The 19,391-nt window shown below is 44.9% G+C and overlaps 2 protein-coding genes across 2 annotated transcripts in view; one reads left to right on the forward strand and one right to left on the reverse strand.

Moving 5' to 3' along the window:
- Nucleotides 1-2,984: 2,984 nt before the first annotated feature.
- On the reverse strand, nt 2,985-12,441 carry CINP (cyclin dependent kinase 2 interacting protein). The gene is made up of 5 exons (XM_069465314.1): nt 12,396-12,441; nt 9,405-9,573; nt 7,606-7,735; nt 4,334-4,463; nt 2,985-3,485 (listed from the first exon to the last, which is right to left on the reverse strand). Exons 1-5 carry the CDS (start codon nt 12,400-12,402, stop codon nt 3,283-3,285), a joined length of 639 nt encoding a protein of 212 aa, XP_069321415.1. The 5' UTR covers nt 12,403-12,441; the 3' UTR covers nt 2,985-3,282.
- A 55-nt stretch (nt 12,442-12,496) lies between these two features.
- The window catches only part of TECPR2 (tectonin beta-propeller repeat containing 2), a 102,171-nt gene continuing 95,276 nt past the window's right edge, over nt 12,497-19,391 (forward strand). The window contains exon 1 of the mRNA XM_069490105.1: nt 12,497-12,661. The gene's annotated coding sequence lies outside the window, so the exon portion shown is untranslated. The remainder of the gene's footprint in view (nt 12,662-19,391) is intronic.

A 19,391-nucleotide genomic window follows, 5' to 3' on the forward strand; every position in this document is an offset into this window, starting at 1 on the left:
GAAGAAAAAAAAGTCCCTTCTTCTGTGTTCCCTGGAAAACACAGCGGTGGGGTAGCTCCGGTCAGGCAGCCCTGGTTGGGCACCTCTGGCACGGCAGCCCCAGAACCTCCCAGGTGGCACAGGAGTGGGGAGAGCTGAACCAGCAGGAGAGAAGGGGGCCACGGCAGAGTGGATATTTAATGTCCTCTTAGGCACATTTTAAAAAATAAATTTTTTTTTTCACCTGGGGAGTAATATGCACATCGTATAAAACATCAGAGGACAGCAAAGGCCTGTGGTGAGCAACAGCAGGCCCGACCTCAGTCACCGCTGCCCTCAGTGCCCTCTGCTGAAGCGACCACTCTCCTCCCTTTTGGCCATTTACCTCCGTGGTTCTGAATTACGTCTATATTGCTCTTTTCTTTAGTCATATCAGATGTTATTGGCAGACTGTTGTGAGACGTGAGCATGCGGCTCACACGCCTCCTGGCCCTCACATGTAGTGTAGACATGTCACAAATTGTTAAGTCCCTATCTAATGCTTGCATTGACATACAAATGCCCTTCTTTGCTAAGCCTTATTGGTGATACTATGATGGCATTTTCTTTGAGTTTTTTCTCCCCGCTGGAAATAACTACCTTGGTTTTTTTTTCATTCATTTATTCAGTTAGTTATTTATTTAGAGGCAGGGTCTCACTCTGTTGCCCAGGCTGGAGTGCAGTGGCGTCATCATAGCTCACTGCAACCTCCAGCTCCTGGCCTCAAGTGATCTTCCTGCCTTGGCCTCCGAAAGTGCTAGGAGGATTATAGGCCACTGCTCCTGGCCCCTGATTTTGTGGATTTCTAGCTTTTAATATTCCTTTACTAAGAATTTGGCAGGATTTCTGGAGGTGAAGTATGTGTGTGTGATCCACCCACTATGTTCAACTAGGAGTCTGACTACTTCATTGTTTCTTTCAGATAGAATTTAATGAGCAGATTCATTATTTTTGTTCAGCACTTAGCTCTTTTACTTGTTTGTCCTCAACAGTATCGATCCTTCCCATTAGTTCCGAGCAGCTTGCTGATGGGTGTCCGGGGAGTGCATTGTCAAGAACATGTGAAATGTCCTGGGAGGCCTGTTTGTGGTACTAAGTCCTTCAGTGTCTCCTCTGAAGAAGAGCATTTATTCTTTAAGCACCTCCCAAACCTAAAACCGACTGCAGATGGACCCCATGCCAAGACATCTTCCAGGTGGGCAGCTGGTGAGCAGAGGCGCTGGGGGCCCTGTCCCACCCAACTGCCTCTGCAGCTGTTGGCAGTAGTCGCTTCCTCAGCAAGCAGGGAGCCCCTAGCAGGACAAGACCATTCCTGCCAAGGATGACCATGTGGTATGAGACTACTAGACATCTAAGTGTCTACTTTTGTGATAGTTAGGTTTTAATAAACACAGCAAAGGCAGAGAAATCCTAAGAAATGTTGCCCTTAAATGCTTTTGATATCTCAGTTGCACAGTGAGAAATCCTAACTTTCACTCAAAACACACCCCTGCCGTACAGCCTTTGGTTTTCTTTCCTTCCCTTGGAAGCACTTGTTCCTAGGACCCTAGAACTTCAGTTTCATACAGCTATACCCCATTATCACATAGCATGAAATTTCTTAGATTTCTTTTCCTGGGGAGCTATAGTAGAATTAAACACTATTGCATGTGTTGTACTACAACTGTCTGCCTTCCTGGTCCCAAAGTCTCTAGCGGATTTTATGTCTCATTTTTTTTTTGAGTCCCTAGTTCTGAGCACATGGCTGAGCATACAGTAGGTAAATGCTTGGCAGAAAAATAAGGAAAATAGAGGCTGGGGGCTATACCTATGTTCTCGGTAAATCAGGGTGGACTAAGAGAAAGCAAATCTGGGGACTGCCATTTAGTAGCACATAACTCAGACAACTCCGTGCCTGACTAGGGGCCTCTGTTTTTTTTTTTATTTTAACTGTTTTTGTTCTGCTCTCTAAGGAAGAAAAGGGACCTCTGTTTTCTCATCTGTAAAAGAACACAGCAGGTGTTGGAGATAGTAGGTATCTGAGGTCCTCCTGGCTATAAAAGTTAAAATAGTCTTGATAAACTTAGGTAAGTAGTATTTTAGTAAATATAAAAAAATCTAAATGAGGCTGGGCATGGTGGCTCATGCTTGTAATCCCAGAACTTTGGGAAGCTGAGGTGGGAGACTTGCTTGAGCCTAGGAGTTTGAGACCAGCCTGGGTAACATGGTGAGACCTGGTCTCTACCAAAAAAAAAAAAAAAATCAGCCAGGCATGGTGGCACCCGCCTGTAGTCCCAGCTACTCGGGAGACTGAAGTGGGAGGATCACTTGAGCCCAGGAGTTGGAAGTTGCTGTGAGCTAATGATGACCCCACCCCGTTGCACTCTATCTGGGGCAACAGAGCAAGACTCTGTCTCAAAAAAAAAAACAAAACCCCAAAGAACTAAGTATCACTATACACAGTCCCATGAAATATAAATAATTTGGGCCCAGAGAATTTATAAAAAGGCAAACATAGATGAAGAAAACATACAACAAGTAATGTAACAGAAAATAATAATAGTTTAAAGTAAGCTTTGGGGACCCCACTAGTTTTTGGCCAGCCCTCTCAGTCTGTTTCACACTGCCACCTTTTCCTTATTCTAACCGAATACATTACCATGGAAATGGCTGTAAACCTCGCCAGACTAGAGGAATCGTGTCAGAGTGACGCAGAAGGTATTTACCTGGCCCGTTGTATCCTCAGTAGGCAAGCAGTGGCTGTTTTTTTTTAAGGTATTTTCCATTTCCATGATATCAAACTTTACTTAGTTAACTCTATGGGATTATAAACATTAGTTGTAATTACCAAAAACTAATAGAGTCTCATAAACATTTGAACAATGCAGACAGGTATAAAATGAAAATATCAAACCAGGGATTTTCTACACAAATGTAGTATGTAAGTACACCTAATTTACAGAAACCAGATCACTAAATCATTCTGTCCAGGAACTCATTTATTTCACCCAGAAGCACTCCCGAGGGACAGATTCACAGCAGGTGCAGACGAGGCTGACTGGCAGGCGGCAGCAGGCGGAGGCCGCCATGTCGTGAACATGCCTGGAGAAGCCATGGGAGCCAGGGACATGCTCCAGCCCGGAAGGCCCTGAAACGGCCGGTGGTTGTGTGATCCTGGGGTGCAGCCCTGGGCCCCACACGGGAAACTGTCCATCTGCAGAGATGGGGAAGAAGCCAGTGGCCCGAGCACGGAGGCCGAGCCCCAAGGGAAGCTGCTCTGGGAGGTCACAGTGCTCGGTGCCCCGTTTCGAGCAGCATGCTCTCCAGGTGCAGCTTGCTGTCACTCTCCACGTAGGGCTGGTGCAGCCACATGGACAAGTAGCTCAGGGTGAGGTCGTGGTCCGAGCAGTGTGCAAGCTCTTCAGCCACGGTGCGCTTCAGGAGCAGCTCCTTCCTGTACATGTCAGAGAGCTTGCGGGAAACCTCGTCTGGAACAGACATTAGTTTGCCCTTCATACGAATTCAAGAAAGTACTCGGATGAACCACATTTTTAAAAGCTCCTCATTAAAAACCAGAATCAGCTACAGGACCGAGAAGAAGAAGGATGAGATGGGTGTTTATCACTCTAGCTGGTGCAGATGAGTACAGTTGAATAACATGGTAAGTAGGATGAAATTAAAAAGTAGATGTAACCTTTTATACTTAACTCTTAAGTGACTTGCGGTGATTGTAAGTAGGAGATTCGCTTCAGACTGACAATACTTCATAAACACATTCCACTAGATTTTTCCCTTTTCTCCCTTATTTAAAAAGTGAAGTCTCAAATCAACATCAAACAGCTTAGCCTTTCTCTGAACCAGTAAAGCTACAAGTAACCCTTTAAGAAGTATCTCATAGAGCTTATTTAAGTAATGACTTTCACTTTTCCCAGGAGTCTTCTTCCATGAGGTTGGCTTCAGTGACCTCAATTTATTTTTTAATTAAAACAAAGCAAAAAAAAAAAAAAAAGCAACAACAAAGAAAACCTTTCTTCCTAAAAAAAAAAAATTATAGATTTCTGCCTCCACTGAGGAGTGGAATTCATTCCACTCATAGGTTTTAGGTGGCCAATAATGGTAACTTGCTTCCTGGGTCTCTAATTATGTTTAATATTCTCTGCTGATGATTAGGTAATTAAAGCCAAGATGAAATGCTTATTTTAAGATGTCCCTGCCTCCCTTCCTCTCAATGGATACTTCTGCATTGAATTTCAAAGCCTTGTCAGCTTCTTAAAGTACCAGATCTAGATGATATTAAATGCTCTTGTAACGTCTACCCTGAGAAAGAACTACTTACAGAAATGGGTTGTGGGCCACGTGTGAAACAGAGGGGGCCGTTTACTCTCCTCCCCATGATGGTAATTTTCTAGTTCACAAATTCCCTTGGTAGTTGAAGACAGCTTTTCCATTTTCACCTGTATTTTGGTCTGAAAAGATATTAATTTGGAATATTAAAATATTATTGGCAATCTCCAGTCTCAGATTCAATAACTATTAAGATTTCAAAGCTAAGAAATGTAAGTCTGTTGGGACTAAAATTCCAGTAACTAAACACTGTTAACTCCATGCACAGCAAATTCCTAGGGAGATGGAGGCAGACGGTTGCCATGATTTCATCAATCTGGGCTACTTTGGTAATAAACGCCGGATTTCCAGTTCTGCCGAGTCCCACTTCACTGAGATTTGTAAGTGGCACTCATATTTTAGCCCCAAAGGCCTGGAGGAATCCCAGGGCAAGCTCTTGCTGCTTTTACTGAGTGAAAGATAGTAGAAAAGGCATTAAATGAGCTCGTTTCTGACTCTCTTTTAGTAACTATCTTTGAGTTTACTGAAACGTCCTTGAGCCTCAGTTTCCTTATTTATAAAATGGTATTAATAATAATGAAGAGCAGCCTAGGACACTCTACACAGGAAGGGAACAATGAGAGCCTGATGTTGAGGGTGCCTCAGCACGTGCCAGCCTCCATCCTAAGCCCTCAAACCATCCCTTGCGGGAGATGCTAACACCCTCCCCAGTGTACACATGAGGCAGCACAGAATGGGGGAATAAAGTGCTTGCTTTCACAGGACGGTGACAGATACAGTGAGTGAGTATTTACAAAGTGCATCACTGCAGTTATATAAGGACATGTTAAATAAATGGATGAAGTAACTAGGGTTTCAGATTTAAGTAGCATAGGTCTCCTAAGACCAAATTTCTAATTCATAAGTACAGATGGTTTTGTCTTTTTCTTTTCTTTCTTTCTTTCTTTCTTTTTTTTTTTTTGAGACAGAGTCTCACTCTGTTGCCCAGGCTGGAGTGAGTGCCGTGGCGTCAGCCTAGCTCACAGCAACCTCAAACTCCTGAGCTCAAGCGATCCTCCTGCCTCAGCCTCCCGAGTAGCTGGGACTACAGGCATGCGCCACCATGCCTGGCTAATTTTTTCTATATATTTTTAGTTGTTCAGCTAATTTCTTTCTATTTTTAGTAGAGACAAGGTCTCGCTCTTGCTCAGGCTGGTCTCAAACTCCTGAGCTCAAACGATCCACCCACCTCGGCCTCCCAGAGTGTCAGGATTACAGGCGTGAGCCACCGCGCCCGGCCAGTACAGATGATTTTGTGTACATGGGAGGCAACAAGAAATGATCTGTAGATCGTTGAGATCTTCATTCCTTACATGGGTCTTTCCAACCACCCTCTGATTACAGCTGAAGTGGCACTAAATTTAGTTAACATTAATTTTTAAAGGACTTTACTCCTTTCTCAAATCTTTTTAGGTTTGATATTTCACTTGGCCCAACCCCAGAGGGAGGACTCATTATTTCCGCTTTCCAGCTGGGAAAACTGCTCAAGGTTAAGCTAGGGAAGGATGAGGCCAGAACTTGATACCATGCCTTCTGCTCTCCCCTCTGAATCCCCCAGCAGCTCCCTATTGCCACCTAATTTTAAGAAAAGCTTATAAAGATCAGGAGAGCAAGGAAAATTCTGGAGGCTGGAGCCTAGGCTAGAGGTGTCATGCTCAATTCTGGAGCTGAGCCATCAATAAGGAGGCAGAGTGACGTACACGTGTGCAGCCCTGAACTGCACACGTATGAACAGCAGCCCACACTGCCATTTCAGCATCAGCAGTCTCCTCCCACAGCTAACACAGCCCACACTGTGAAATGTTAGTCCAGTTTAGGGAAAGGGGTGCATCAGACCCCCCAGTAAGATCAAACTCATGAAAGATACTTAAAGCCAAGTCTGGAAACCATTCTCTCTAAAGGCTGGAGGAAAATAGGAAAAATGGTATCCTTATAACATCAACTTTTGGATAGAACATAGAATGAGAACTTATTTCCAAACCACTTTAAAATAGAATACATTCACTGGAGCAGAGAACTTCTAAGCTGACAGCTAGCATACAGATCTTGGTGTCTAATGGGATTCTCCAATAAAAGGAACCAGGGCTCCTTGGAGAATGGCTGATCCTCAGACTTTAAGAAGTATCTTAGGCAGCAAACACATAAGATGAGCAAGAAGCATCTTTTAAAGCCATAAAGTAAGGAAATGTTCAAAAACAAAACAAACAAAACTGCACAATGAAGAGACTATGTCCAAAGGACATAGGAGCCAACAGAACTCTCAATGGCCAAGGGGGAACAATTTGAACAACAAAATAAAGTACTATTGAATTATAACCTGAGGTATAAAATAAATATTCATGGCTGGGTGCAGTGGTTCATGCCTATAATTCTAGCACTCTGGGAGGCTGAGGTGGGGGTACTGCTTGAAGCCAGAAATTTGAGAGCAGCCTGAGCGCAAGACCCCGTCTCCACAAAAAATTAAAAAATCAGCTGGATGTGGAGGTGCACACCTGGAGTCCCAGCTACTCGGGAGGCTGACGTGGGAGGATCCCTTCAGCCTAAGAGTTGGAGGCTGCTGTGAGCTGTGCTCACACCACTGCACTGTAGCCAGGGTAACAGAGCGAGACCCTGTCTCAAAAAAAAAAAAAAAAACCAAACCGAAAACCCCCAAACATTTCAGTCTCTTATGTGCTGTATTAGGGGTAGGCAAACTACTGCCCATGGCCCAAATCTGGCCCATGGCCTATATTTTTATGGCCTTTGAGCTAAGAATAGTTTTTACATTTTTAAATGGTTGAAAAAAATCAAAAGTATAATAATATTTTGTGACACATGAAAATTACATAAAATTCAAATTTCAGTGTCCATAACTAAGGTTTTACCAGAACACAGCACATGCATTCTCTCCTGTCTGACCTACGGCTGCTTTAGCCCTAACGGCAGGGCCGAGCAGTCACAACAGAGACTGCCTGGCCCACAAAGCCCACAGTATTTACTGTGTGGAGCCCTGGATGTGGGTGAAATTGCCCTGGACAAGGCACAGGACAGGAAGAGCGAGTGTCTAGGACTGCATCCGGGGCAACGTCAGGATTTGTAGGGTAAGCAGAGGACAAGACCACCAGAGGAGGCTGAGGAGAAGGAAAGAACAGCCAACGGTGTCAGATGCGGCTGATGGTCAAGCAAACCCCAGACAATCTCCATCAGAGTCAGCACAGTGGACCACAGGTGGTATTTAGCTCTCACCAGACCAGCCAAGGTGGCCTGCAACTCCTCACACAGCACCTCCAGTTCTTCACTGTATTCCGGATACAACTTTTCTTCATTTTCATCATCAGTTGGGCTGCGGCTCTCCAATTGTGCCTTGTCCTTACTCCTGGACAAAATAGAAAATAATGGCTAATAAATATACTCTTAAAGCTTGCCTCATTTTGTTATAATACATTCCAGAAAACTCAACATCCACATAATTATGCCAGATATTTCACATAAGCATGTTGTTTTATGTCATCATAATACAAATTTAATTATTATGTATGTGCACAATGACTATGTCCATTAGTCACTCAATTTTGTACTAGAATAAGTCCATTAAATTCAGACATGTAAGACTGAGTGTGGTAGCTCACACCTGTAATCCCAGAACTTTGGGAGGTTGAGGTAGGAGGACTGCTTGAGGCCAGGAGTTCAAGACCAGCCTGGGCAACATAGAGAGACCTTGTCTCTACAAAAAGTAGAAAAATTAGCCAGGCATGGTGACAAGCGCCTGTAGTCCCAGCTGCTTAGGAGGCTGAGGCAGGAGGATCGCTTGAGCCCAGGAGTTTGAGGCTGCTGTGAGCTACGATGACACGACAGCACTCTAGCCCGGGCAACAGAGTGAGACTCTATCTCATAAAACAAAAACAAAACCCTCCAAAATAATAAAAAAATAAAAATCAGAATAGTGGTCATCTACCAGGAGAAGGCAGGTATGGACGAGGGGGCGAGACTGGAGCTTCCAAGGCAATGCTGCATTTCTCGAGGGGAGAAGTGACTAGCAGGGGAAACGAGTGGGGCTGCGGGGGCAGCGTTCCATTTCCTGATCCACAGAGCAGTTACTTGGGTGTGTTCACATTGTGAAAAATCAAAGGCAAGCTGGAGGACACACACATTTCTGCCAATTCTGATTGGTGGGTTGGCTTTATTAGTCTTTGTACTCCCCCCATATATATTTTCAATTTCTCAAAGTTATAATTAAAAAAGTATACATCATCCAGCTTTCCTTTGTCTGCAGGCCTGAGTCTTCACTCCCTGGCCCTGTCTCCTGACTCTCTTCAACTTGCTCTCCTGTGAAATTCCCTCAAACACATCATGTACTTTTGGCTTCTGCTGCCTTTTCCTGGTGGGATCCTGCTCAGGAAGTTCCATGAAACAATTCTTACCCTCACTACATAAGATGCTCTTCAATATTTTCTGTTCTATTTCCATGTTTCATTTTTTCCCTTCTGTGTTGATTGTGGCCCCACTAGATTAATTTCATGCCCCATGGGTCACAGCCTTTAGTTTAAAAAACATATCCCTAGATTGTGAGCTCTCTGAGGAAGAGATCCATGCTTATTTATCTTTGTATACCCAGCACTGTGCTCTATGCCAAGGATGCCGCATGGCTGAATTTAATTCTAAAGGCTCTTTCATAATTCCTTTGCCTTTTTTTAAGAAGTAAAATGCAGCAGCATGAAGATGAAGTCCCATTTGCCTGGCGCTCCAATACTCATTCTTCCTAAAAGATACCAGTATCACGGATTGAGCCTGTATCCTTCCAATCTATTTTTATAATTTTATATACAGATATAACCACGACCAATATGTAATATAATTTTGTATTTAAAATGTACATACACAGCTCATACTTGCATGTGTCATTTTACCATTTGCTGTTTTTGCTTAATATTTTATTTTTTAATTTATTCATGTCAATAAATTCCCACACTAAAAGACTCCCCTGAAATTTCTGCCCAATCATTAACAGTGAAAACTCAGAGCATGAAGAACCTATAGGTACTTACAATAAACTGATTTTCAGGTTGGCAATATTATTTGCAGTGGTAAAACCTGCATCATTGAGGGTTTCCCATTTCAAGATTAAATTATGCCAATCGGCTGCATTGTCCTTAATTTTTCTTGCACTGACAGATAAGGCAGGTTTTCTGGGTGTTGCAATTTCAAGAGTCTTTGCTGATAGGGAGTAAAAGAAACATAATTATTATGGAATACATAATCACAGTTGGAGGGCAAACGTTGTAACTTTCAATAGTAAAGTTATCTGAAATGCTATATCAACTGGACAAATAAATGCTATAGAGGCTCAGAAGTCTTAATGAATGTGAAAGTTCCTGGAATAAGACAAAAAAGAATTTTTTTTACATTTTAAGATTCTCCAGATATAGTTGCATCCTTTTTCAGCTTAATGGGGCCACAAAGTTTTTACCTTAAGCAGTCTGACTCCTTTCAAAGATTAGAAATCAGGTAAAGTTGTGACTTTCTGCTAAAACTCTTCAATGGCTTCTATTCCCTTTCCTACAGCATAATCTAGCCCTGACTCCTCAGTAACCCCACTATCAGTCTCGGGCACTCTGATATGTTAAATTTGTTCAGAGCTCTGTGGCTAACGAGTTGTTGTCATTCCAAGGCACCAGAGATGCAGACACGATCATGATGTTGCCACTGCCCTGCCTGGAACTCAGGAGGAAGTCCAGACTCCTTCTAGTTGTCCATTCTCAACCCACACCATAGGCCCCTCCTCAATCTCCAGTTAAAGTGAACTACTGGCAGCTCTTCAAAAGCTGAGTTGCCTGAAGGTCTTTGCACATGCAGTTCCCTCTCCTTCCTTCCTCAGGCTGATGCCACCCATCCTCAAAGATTCACCTAGATTCCACCACCCACAGGAAGCAACCCCCAGACCACCAAGCGTCAACTCAGGATGTTTGTTCTCCCCCAGCCTCCTTGTGTACTTATTCCTTCTCTACTTAGCACTCCACATAGGCTTCTCATGGCCCACAGGATAAAGTCCCCGTGAGGAATCCAGGACACATAACAGCTGTATGGTTTAGAGTCTAGACTGTGAAGACCACATTGCCTGGGTCTGAATACCAGCTCTGCCAGCCGTGAGATCTTGCGCAAGTTAGTGAACCCCTTGGAGCCTCAACATTCTCATCTGTAAAATGGGGATAAAAATGTTAGTAGTATCTACTTCATAAGGTTGTTGAAATTGGATAATACATATGAAGCCGTGTGGGCCTGGCACGTGGCAGGCATCCAATATTTTACCCGTTATCTCAAGGTCCTCTACGACCTAAGCTCTGCCCATCACTTCTACGGCTTCCTCCTCTCCCACTTGTTTTCTATGCCTCAGCACTGGCTCTGTACAAGTCCTGACTCTGACTTGGAATGTTTTTCCTATAAGCATTTGGTCCCACTCACCTGGTTAACTCCTAATATTCTTGAGGGCTCCACTTTAACATATCACATTGATTTTTCATTCATTCTGTACTTAAACAACTATTTGCTTACTGCCTACAATATGCCAGGCATAGGAGAATGAAGTGACTGAATGCGACAGACCAGAATCATTTTCAAGGAACTTTCTTTCTAAAGGGAAAGCAGATAATTAATAATTAAATGACCACAATTAGCTCATATAATATATAAGGAAAAGGAAATGGGGCCTGTGTTAGCGTGACCCCCTGAGAAGGCATTATTTAGGTTGAGACCTGAATGATGAGAAGCCAGGAAAAGGAAAGGAGAGTCAGCAACATGGCCTTTAACATGAGATTGAGCTTGGTGAGTTCAAAAAATAGAAAAAAACACCTAGTGTGGCTAGAATGAAATGGATTGGGGGGGGGGGAGTAATGGGTGAGTAGATGATCAGAAAACTAGAACCTTACAGGCCAAGATAAGAAGTTTGGACTTTATTCTAAGTACAAAGGAGAGCACGCAATAGGCTTTGAGTAGGGCAGTGACATGATCTGATTTAGCTTTTTAAAAAGTCATTTCCGCAAAGAAGTCTTCCTGGATCCCCCAGGTTGGGTTAGCACTGGATAGACTAGATATCTGGTGTGGAACATCCTATAATTCTGATATCAAGACACTCACCAGTATACCGTATTTGCTTTAATACGTACATTCCCTGCTAGACTGTAAGTTCCACCAGGGTAGGGACTATTTCTTATTCCTTTTCAGACCTTCAGCACATACTAGGTGCTCAGTAAAATGTGTTAAATGGAGGAATAGCTCTTACTACCTGTTCTATAATTGTCTCAAGGTTTCTCTCCCCCAATAGGGGTTCATAAGGGCAGGATCTCATCTGATTCATGGTCAGTCTGCCTCATACTCGGCACATATGTAGGAAACAAAAACATAGCTCTGATTTTGAGAAACTTACAGGCTACTGGAGAAAGAGAGACCAATAAAGAGAGTCACAGACAGGGTACAGTGATGTATAGCACAGTGGCTAAGTTACTCATCCCCTCCAAACCTTGGCTCCCCATCTGCCCAATAAGGTTGACATATATTACTTCATAGGATCGCTGTGAGGCTTAAATGGGCTGAACCACGTACTCAGAACACTACTCAGCACACAGTGAGCACTCCCTGAATACCAGCTTTCATTACAAGCAGAATGGTCTGTGGCCAAGTAATTCTGATTGAGCGAGGTTCAGGGAAGGGTGGAGGAAGTGGGCACGCAAGGCTTGGCACCCAGTGAGTTCCGTTAATGCTAATTTACAGTGACGACAATGACAATCTGGGTGTCAGATCTGCTGACACTCTTTTGCATACATTATCTTGTTCAGTTGTCACTTCACGTGAAAAAACAGGCTTGGCAAAACTTTCCCCCGAGCTGACTGCAGCAAAACCTGTGCGGGGCTAGCGCCCTGGGCTGGCGCAAGGCACAAACCCCCATTTACTCCGGAGGGCTCCTGGGCTTCTCATTCAGCCTGCGGCCCAAGCCGTAAAGCTCACAGCCTCCCCTACCCGAGGAACCCACCCCTCTCACTCACCTTCCATGCGGTCCGCAGAGATCCCTGGAAGGAGACCCGAAGCCCCGCCTACTCACGCCGGAAGCGCGATGACGCAACTTCCGGACGCCCCGCCCGCTGCCACTTGTGGCTCTGCCGCTCTAGCCCCCGGCGGAGCCAGCTGAGGCTCTCCGGTGCCGGCCCCGTTGCCCAGGGAACGGGCTCCCGGCAGCCCCCGCGGCCCAGAGTCCATCCCCGCCTCCTCCGGCCCCGCGGGGCCGACGAGTCCGGAGGGGCTGTCGCGGGAGGTGAGTCCAGCGACGCCGCAGGCGGCCCCGATGCCCGGCCCCGCGCCCCTTTCTCGGCTTCCCAGCCGCCGGTCACTCCTCCTTCTGGCCACCCTTCCCTCGCCTCAGCCCCTCAGGGTCTGCACTGCCCGTTTCGCCCCCTTCCCCCCGGCCTGCCGTCTCGCCCGCGCGGAGTGGCGGAGACCAAATGCCGTAACAGGGAAAAGCCTGGCTCGCCGCCTGGCAGAAGCCGGCGGTCCGCAGAGCGGAGCAGTTATCTCCCACCCCTCCCGGCGTCGCTGGGTCTTCCCACACCATCCTTTGGGCCGCCGCCTTGCGCGCCCCGGCTGCCCTCGCTCCTCCCCATCTGCCCCACCCTGGCATCCCTTCTGCCGCTGGCCCCGTGGCTTCGGGCCCCTTCGTTTTAAGGTCGACGTTCTGTCCCCGACCCTCTCAGCCCCTGTCTCTACATCTGCCCACCAGCTCCTGGCAGCAGGCCTTGATTTACCCAGTAGGTGTTCAATAAGAACTTGTTAAATGAATAAGTGAGTCCTCTCTCAACGCTATTGTAATGCCTGGGAGGCAGAGTAGGCAGTGAGGGTTAAAGAACGGGATGCCCTGGAGTCAGACCCCGGGTCAGGTCCCAGTGCTGCCCCCTCACAGCTGTGTGTTCGAGGCAAATGCCACCACTTCACTAGCCTTGTTTCCTCACCAGTAAAATGGAGATGATAATAGTTTCTACCTCTGGCTTCGTGGGAGGATTAAATGGGTCAGTGCATGTAAAGTTAAGCACAGTGCCGGGCGCGCGGTACGTTTCAGTACATGATAGCCCCTACCATGATCACCTACATCTGTGCTAGCCTGTCTTCTTTCTCATTCCTCTAGTCCCTTCTTACACGTCTCTAACTTCTCATTAGTTTTCCTTCTTTACTTCCATTTCTCTTCCCTGCTGTGTGTTCTTCCTCTCTCAATGGGATTCAAGAATTTTATTCTGTTCTGTTGCTTCTGTTCCATTTGTTGACAGAATGTGGGGATACCACCCTGGGTGCACCCTTTTCTCATCTACTGGAGTGATCAGTTGCAGCTGGGGTTGACTGCCTCCTGGCAGCCAAGGTCTTGTAAACTTTAAGGAAGGAAATTCAGGGAAATCCTCAAACCCAGATCTCAGGGATGGGCAGAATCTGGGAATGAAGCCACTGTAGCATCTTATGGTCACCGGTGACTCCTGGTCTTTTAAGGGGCAAGACTTTTTGTACTTTCTCACACTCTAATTTGCCTTAATAAGCCTCTGATGTTGCTGTTTTTGGTAACCTGACTTACATCCCATGTTTGTCCATTCAGCAGGTAGTTATTTGGGGTCCATTGTGTGCCAGCCACTGCACCAGGCTGTAGGGATGCTGTGGTGGGCCGGACAGACCCAGCTGCTGCCCTCAGGGAGCTAATAATCTGGCCTTTGAGCTTTCAAATTGTGAACCAAGTGCAGATGTAGAGGATACTTGAGTTTTCAGGACCGACTTGGAAACCAGTGGTGGGGAAGATGGAATAAGGATAGTCCTCTTCTGGAGTGACCAGTAAGTAGCTTTCGTTAGGTTTAAGTTGTTTTGTAGCCATATTGTCTTTTTCTTTTCTTTTCTTTTCTTTTCTTTTTTTTTTTTCAAAGCAGGAGAGATTTGGATATACTGTCTTTTTCAGTAGAAGACAAGCTCCTACTGGATTTTTTCCCTTAGAAAAGTTACACTTCAAGTTTAAAGAGGATCTCATTTCATATTAGCCTCTTAGTTAATTTGAACAAAATGGCTACTGGAACTTAGTGGGGGGAAAAGGAAGGAAACAGGCATCAGGCAGAGCAGTTGACTGAACTTGGAAAGATGAGGAATAGATAAGGAAACAGTTATACACATAACAAAAAGCTCTGGCATCAAGGATGGAGAGATTTCTAGATATAGTGATGCAGGGAGAGCTTGCTAGAATCAGGAGGGAGTAGGTGATAGCTTTGTGAATTGCTAAGGTAGAAGTGAGCTATGGTTCAAATGGCATGTTCAATTTAAAATGAATGTATTCTTTGGACCTGGACATAAGATTTCCAGTGGATTTTTGCCACTATCTCATGTTTAGGGCTGTCATACTTAGGGAAATCTTGCACAGTGTTTTGAGAGAGATTAGTTCAACAAACATTTGTTGAGCATTGATTGTACTCTTTATTGATTGGTCTTCTGAAGCGCCACAGAGTTTATAGACTAGAAGGACACAGGCAAAGACTAGAAAGAGTCCACTGAAGGAGACAGAAAACAATAATGGTGGTGCTGTGATAACTGCCCTCATGGAGTTCTGTGCAAGCAGAGAAGGGCCAGCCAAGTGTCTGAGGGATCTGAAGGCTTCCTGGTGGAGAACGAGTTCTTACAGGGTATGTCTGGGGGATGTGGAAGAGTGGAAGGGGACTTCGCTCTGCAAAGACATACGGATCATAGTGTTTTCAGGGACGGTGGCAGAAAGCTCACTGCACTGGAGCAGAGCGTGGACGGAAGAGTGGCTCGAGATGAAGTTAGATCCAGACCACTTTGTGGAAATGTCCAGTTTCCACGCTTGTGTTAGACTTTAGCTTGTGAGCACTGGGGATGGAAACAGGGAAGTGACAGAATTTCATGTGGAAGATAGATGACTGCCTCGACCTCATTATGTTCTGCCACAAGAATTTAACACTTAAAATTAAGAATTAATAGATGTTGTAGCCAGACTTTAAAAATAGATTGTACATTAGGGATACTGATTATTGCTTCCTAGAGATTTTGGAGAGAATCCTTAAACCATTAGTGTTTTTAGAGCACTCTGGTAACATATGATCGTTGTACCTCTAAGTGGGTGATTTAAACTGTATTAGTCCTAGCTCCAGTTTCCAAAAACTGTCCATCAAGATGGCAGTTGCGTGTTACCTGTCAACGATTCACCTATTAAGGCTAAATGCCACCTTCCAGGTTTATGGGATTGGTGTAACTAATGGGGGAAGGAAGCATAAGGACTTGAAGAAGAATGTCATAGAGCAGTGTTTTATATTTTTAACTGAAATTTCATGACCAAGGAAGCATATCAGTTTTAAAGATTGGATTGAGAATATTCTTTTGTGCTAAGACCTGAAGTTTATAAATCTTTATTGAGCATCTACTCTGTGCCAAACATATCATTAGGTACTAGGAGTTACTTTGGTAAGCAAGAGAGAATTTGTGTTGCTTACATTCTCGTGGGAGACATGATTCTTAAACTGTTTAGCAAATAGAGTAATTAGAGGTTGTGATGAGGATTATGAAGGACACATGCTAGAGGGAAGAGGACTTAGGTGATCTGGTCAGGGAAGGCCTTTCTATGGTGGTGACATTTAAGCTGAGTCCCCAGGGTTGAGAAGAAGCCAGATATGAGAAGATCCTTCTGAGATCCTTCAACAGTCAGTTGAAACCTGAGGGGGAAAGAGTGGACCAGTGGAGCTCGAGCTTGGAGGACAAGTACAGAGGGGTAGAAATTCAAAAGGGAGTTGGGAAGGGTTTAGATCACATGGGGCCTTGTGGGCCACAGACAGAAGGCATTTGGTTTTTATTCTTGGAGCACAGGGGAACAGTGAGGAATTTTGAGCATAGTGGGTGGTATGGTCTGATTTCTCTTAGAAAGTGCTGATTCTTTTTATTTTTGGTAACAGCTTTATTGAGATATAATTCACATACCATACAATTCACTTATTTAAAATATACAGTTCAGTGGTTTTGAGTATACTCACAGTTATGCAACCATCACTATAGTCAATTTTAGAACTTTTTCATCACTCTAAAAGGAAACCCTATATCCTTTAGCAATCCACCCCTACCCACTTCATTTCCTGGCTCTAGGCAACCACTGATCTACTTTCAGTCTGTAGGTTTGCGTCTATTCCGGACATTTCCTGTAAATGGAATCATGTAATATGTGGTCTTTGGTGTCTAGTTGCTTTCACTTGGTAGTGTGTTCAAGGTTCATCTGTGTCATAGCATGAATTAGCACTTCACTCCTTTTTATTGCCAAACAATATCCCATTGTGTGGTAGACCACGTTTTATTTGTCCATTCATCACTTGACAGACAGCTGGGTGGTTTTTACTTTTTGACTATTATGAATAGAGATGTTATGAACATTTGTGGATAAGTTTTTGTGTAGACGTATGTAGTCATTTCTATTGGGTATATGCCTAGGGGTGGAATTGCTGGGTCATGTGGTAACTCTGTGTTTAACCTTTTGAGGAGCTGCCAGCCCGTTTTCCACAGTGGCTGCACCTCTTTATTTTCCACTAGTGATGCATCCAGTTTTCTCCATACCCTTGCTAACACTTGTTATCTGTGGGTTTTTTTTTTTAATATAGCCATCCTACTAGGTGTTAAGTGGTATTTCATTGTGGTTTTGATTTGCATTTCCCTGATGCTTAATGATATTGAGTGTTTCTTCATGTACTTATTGGCCATTGTGTATCTTCCTTGGAGAAATATCTCTTAGATCCTTGTCCATTTTAAAATTGTCTTTTTTTTTTTTTTTTTTTTTTTTTTTTTTAAGAGATAGGGTCTCACTGTGTTGCTCAGTCTGGCCTCAAATTCTTGGGCTCAACAGATCCTCCCAAGTAGCTGAGACTATAGGCGCATGCCACTGCACCTGGCTTTTAGAGTTGTCTTTTTATTATTTAATTTTAAGAGTTCTTTATATATTCTAGATAAAATCTCTCATCAGATATATGATTAGCAAGTATTTTTTTCCATTCTGTGGGTTGTCTTTTCACTTTCTTGATGGTGTCCTTTAGAGCACAGAAGTTTTTAATTTCAGTGAGGTCAGAGAGCTCGTTCTGATGGCTTTGGATGAGTGTGGGTTCTAGAGGCAGGTGTAGAAGCAGCAGGCAGTCACTGGAAGACCATAGCAGTGCAGGTGAGAGATGTGATGGCTTCCACTACGGCACGGCCATACAGTTGGTGAAAAGGGGCCAGGTGTGAGGTTGGTTTGGAGATAGGGATTGTTGTAGGGGTGAGGGAGACAGAGGAATCCAGGACGAATACTAGGATTTCAGCTTGAACACTTTTGATTCAAGGTTTCATTATGCTATTACCTTCTGCAGAATTGTGACCTGCTGGCATTTTAATACCTGCTGGCATTATTAGTAGCCTGGCACGGTGAGTCCTGTGCTCCCTCCTTACACGTTTTGAAGTTGCTTTTGGTAGGATTATCACTGGTTGTGCCAAGGAGATGGTTCCGGGGATTCTGACCTTCCATGATATCCATTAAAACCTCCTAAGCCACCACAAATAAACACATAAGGTAAGCCAGAAGAGTGTGCCTGCTTTGCAAATGCACTTTTGAGGCAAGTCCCCCGACTCCCTTCTAGCCAGACTGCAGTGTCAAAGCCTTTTCTGTACAGAGGTGATGGAGCTGTCAGTGAATGGTAGCAAATGAAGTGGATGAATTTTGGAAAGATAAATCTCATAATTTGACAGAACTACTTTGAGGAAAAAGATTTTTAAAGGCGGAGGTAACATTGGCTGACATTTATTTGTGAAGTGCTTAGTATTTCCACTTGCTTCCAAGAAGATCTCATCGGCTTAAGCAGATAAGAAAGCCAGAGACGGGAGTAGTGTGAAGCCCAGGAGGTGAGGGGCCGAGGCATGTTGTGATTAGAAGTTCAGTGTGGCTGGAGGTCTGGTTAGAGGTCCTGGGACCACAGGGCCCAGGAGAGGCCAGATCAGCAAGGTTCTTGTAAGCCAGGGACACTTGGGCTTTAGCCCAAGCAGGATGGCGACCACTGGAGGGTGTTAAGCAAGGGTGTGACAAGGTCAGCTTTGCACACCAGGAAAATCCCTGTTTGCCAAGTGGGCAAGAGGGGAGTGGGAGGCAGGCAGATGAGCTGACACCAGGAAGAGCTCCAAGTGAGAGGCCGTGGTGGCCTGAGCTAGGGGGTGGGCAACGGGATGTGTGCGAAGTGAGTCAGGGAGGAAAATGGATGGGCTTGATAATTGAATGGAGAGCTGGGGACATGGAAAGGAGAGAAGGAGCAATCGGGGCAATGCCCCTCCTCTGGCTGGGACAGCATGGCCCAGGCAGCTGGGTAGAAGATACAAAGATATAAAGCTAAGTGTTTTTAGACATTGTTCATTTACTCTGTGTAATACATCCATGGTGTAGGTTTCACTAAACCCATTTCAGATGGGTAAATGGAGATCTAGAGAGGTTACATCATTTTCCCAGTGTCCCCCACAGGTAGTTTTAGGATAGCATTGGGATTTGAACCCAGGTCTTTTTTGCTCTGTCATTAACCACTCCACTGTGCTGCTTTTCCTCAGTGAAAAGAAGGTTACTTTTATGGCAGTGGGTCTGAGACCTGGGGTAGGCTGGGGTGGAGCATGTGGGCTTATGTGAAAATTGGGTAAGGAGAGGGAGCGAAAAAGTCTTAGCAGGAATGTTTGTTGAGTCTAAACAGTTTTTCCTAAACCTAGCGTAGGCGGACAGTAAGGCAGTGGCTCTAGACTTCTTCAACCCGTCCCTAGACACTCCCTCCCCCTGTGGTAGAGTTTTGCTGGGAGTTGGCATCAGCCTGCTCCTTCCAGCTGGATATGAGTGAGGGGCAGCAAGCGTGGTGCGGAGCCAACAACACAGGGGCCCCTAAATAGGGAGGAGCCGCATCATGTGTGCCTGCTGTGGGCTCCTGTGCCTGGCCCCAAACTTGGCTTTCCTGACTTGTCTGGGTGCTGTGACTTAC

Source organism: Eulemur rufifrons, chromosome 2, assembly GCF_041146395.1.
Source record: "Eulemur rufifrons isolate Redbay chromosome 2, OSU_ERuf_1, whole genome shotgun sequence".
NCBI lineage: Eukaryota > Metazoa > Chordata > Mammalia > Primates > Lemuridae > Eulemur > Eulemur rufifrons.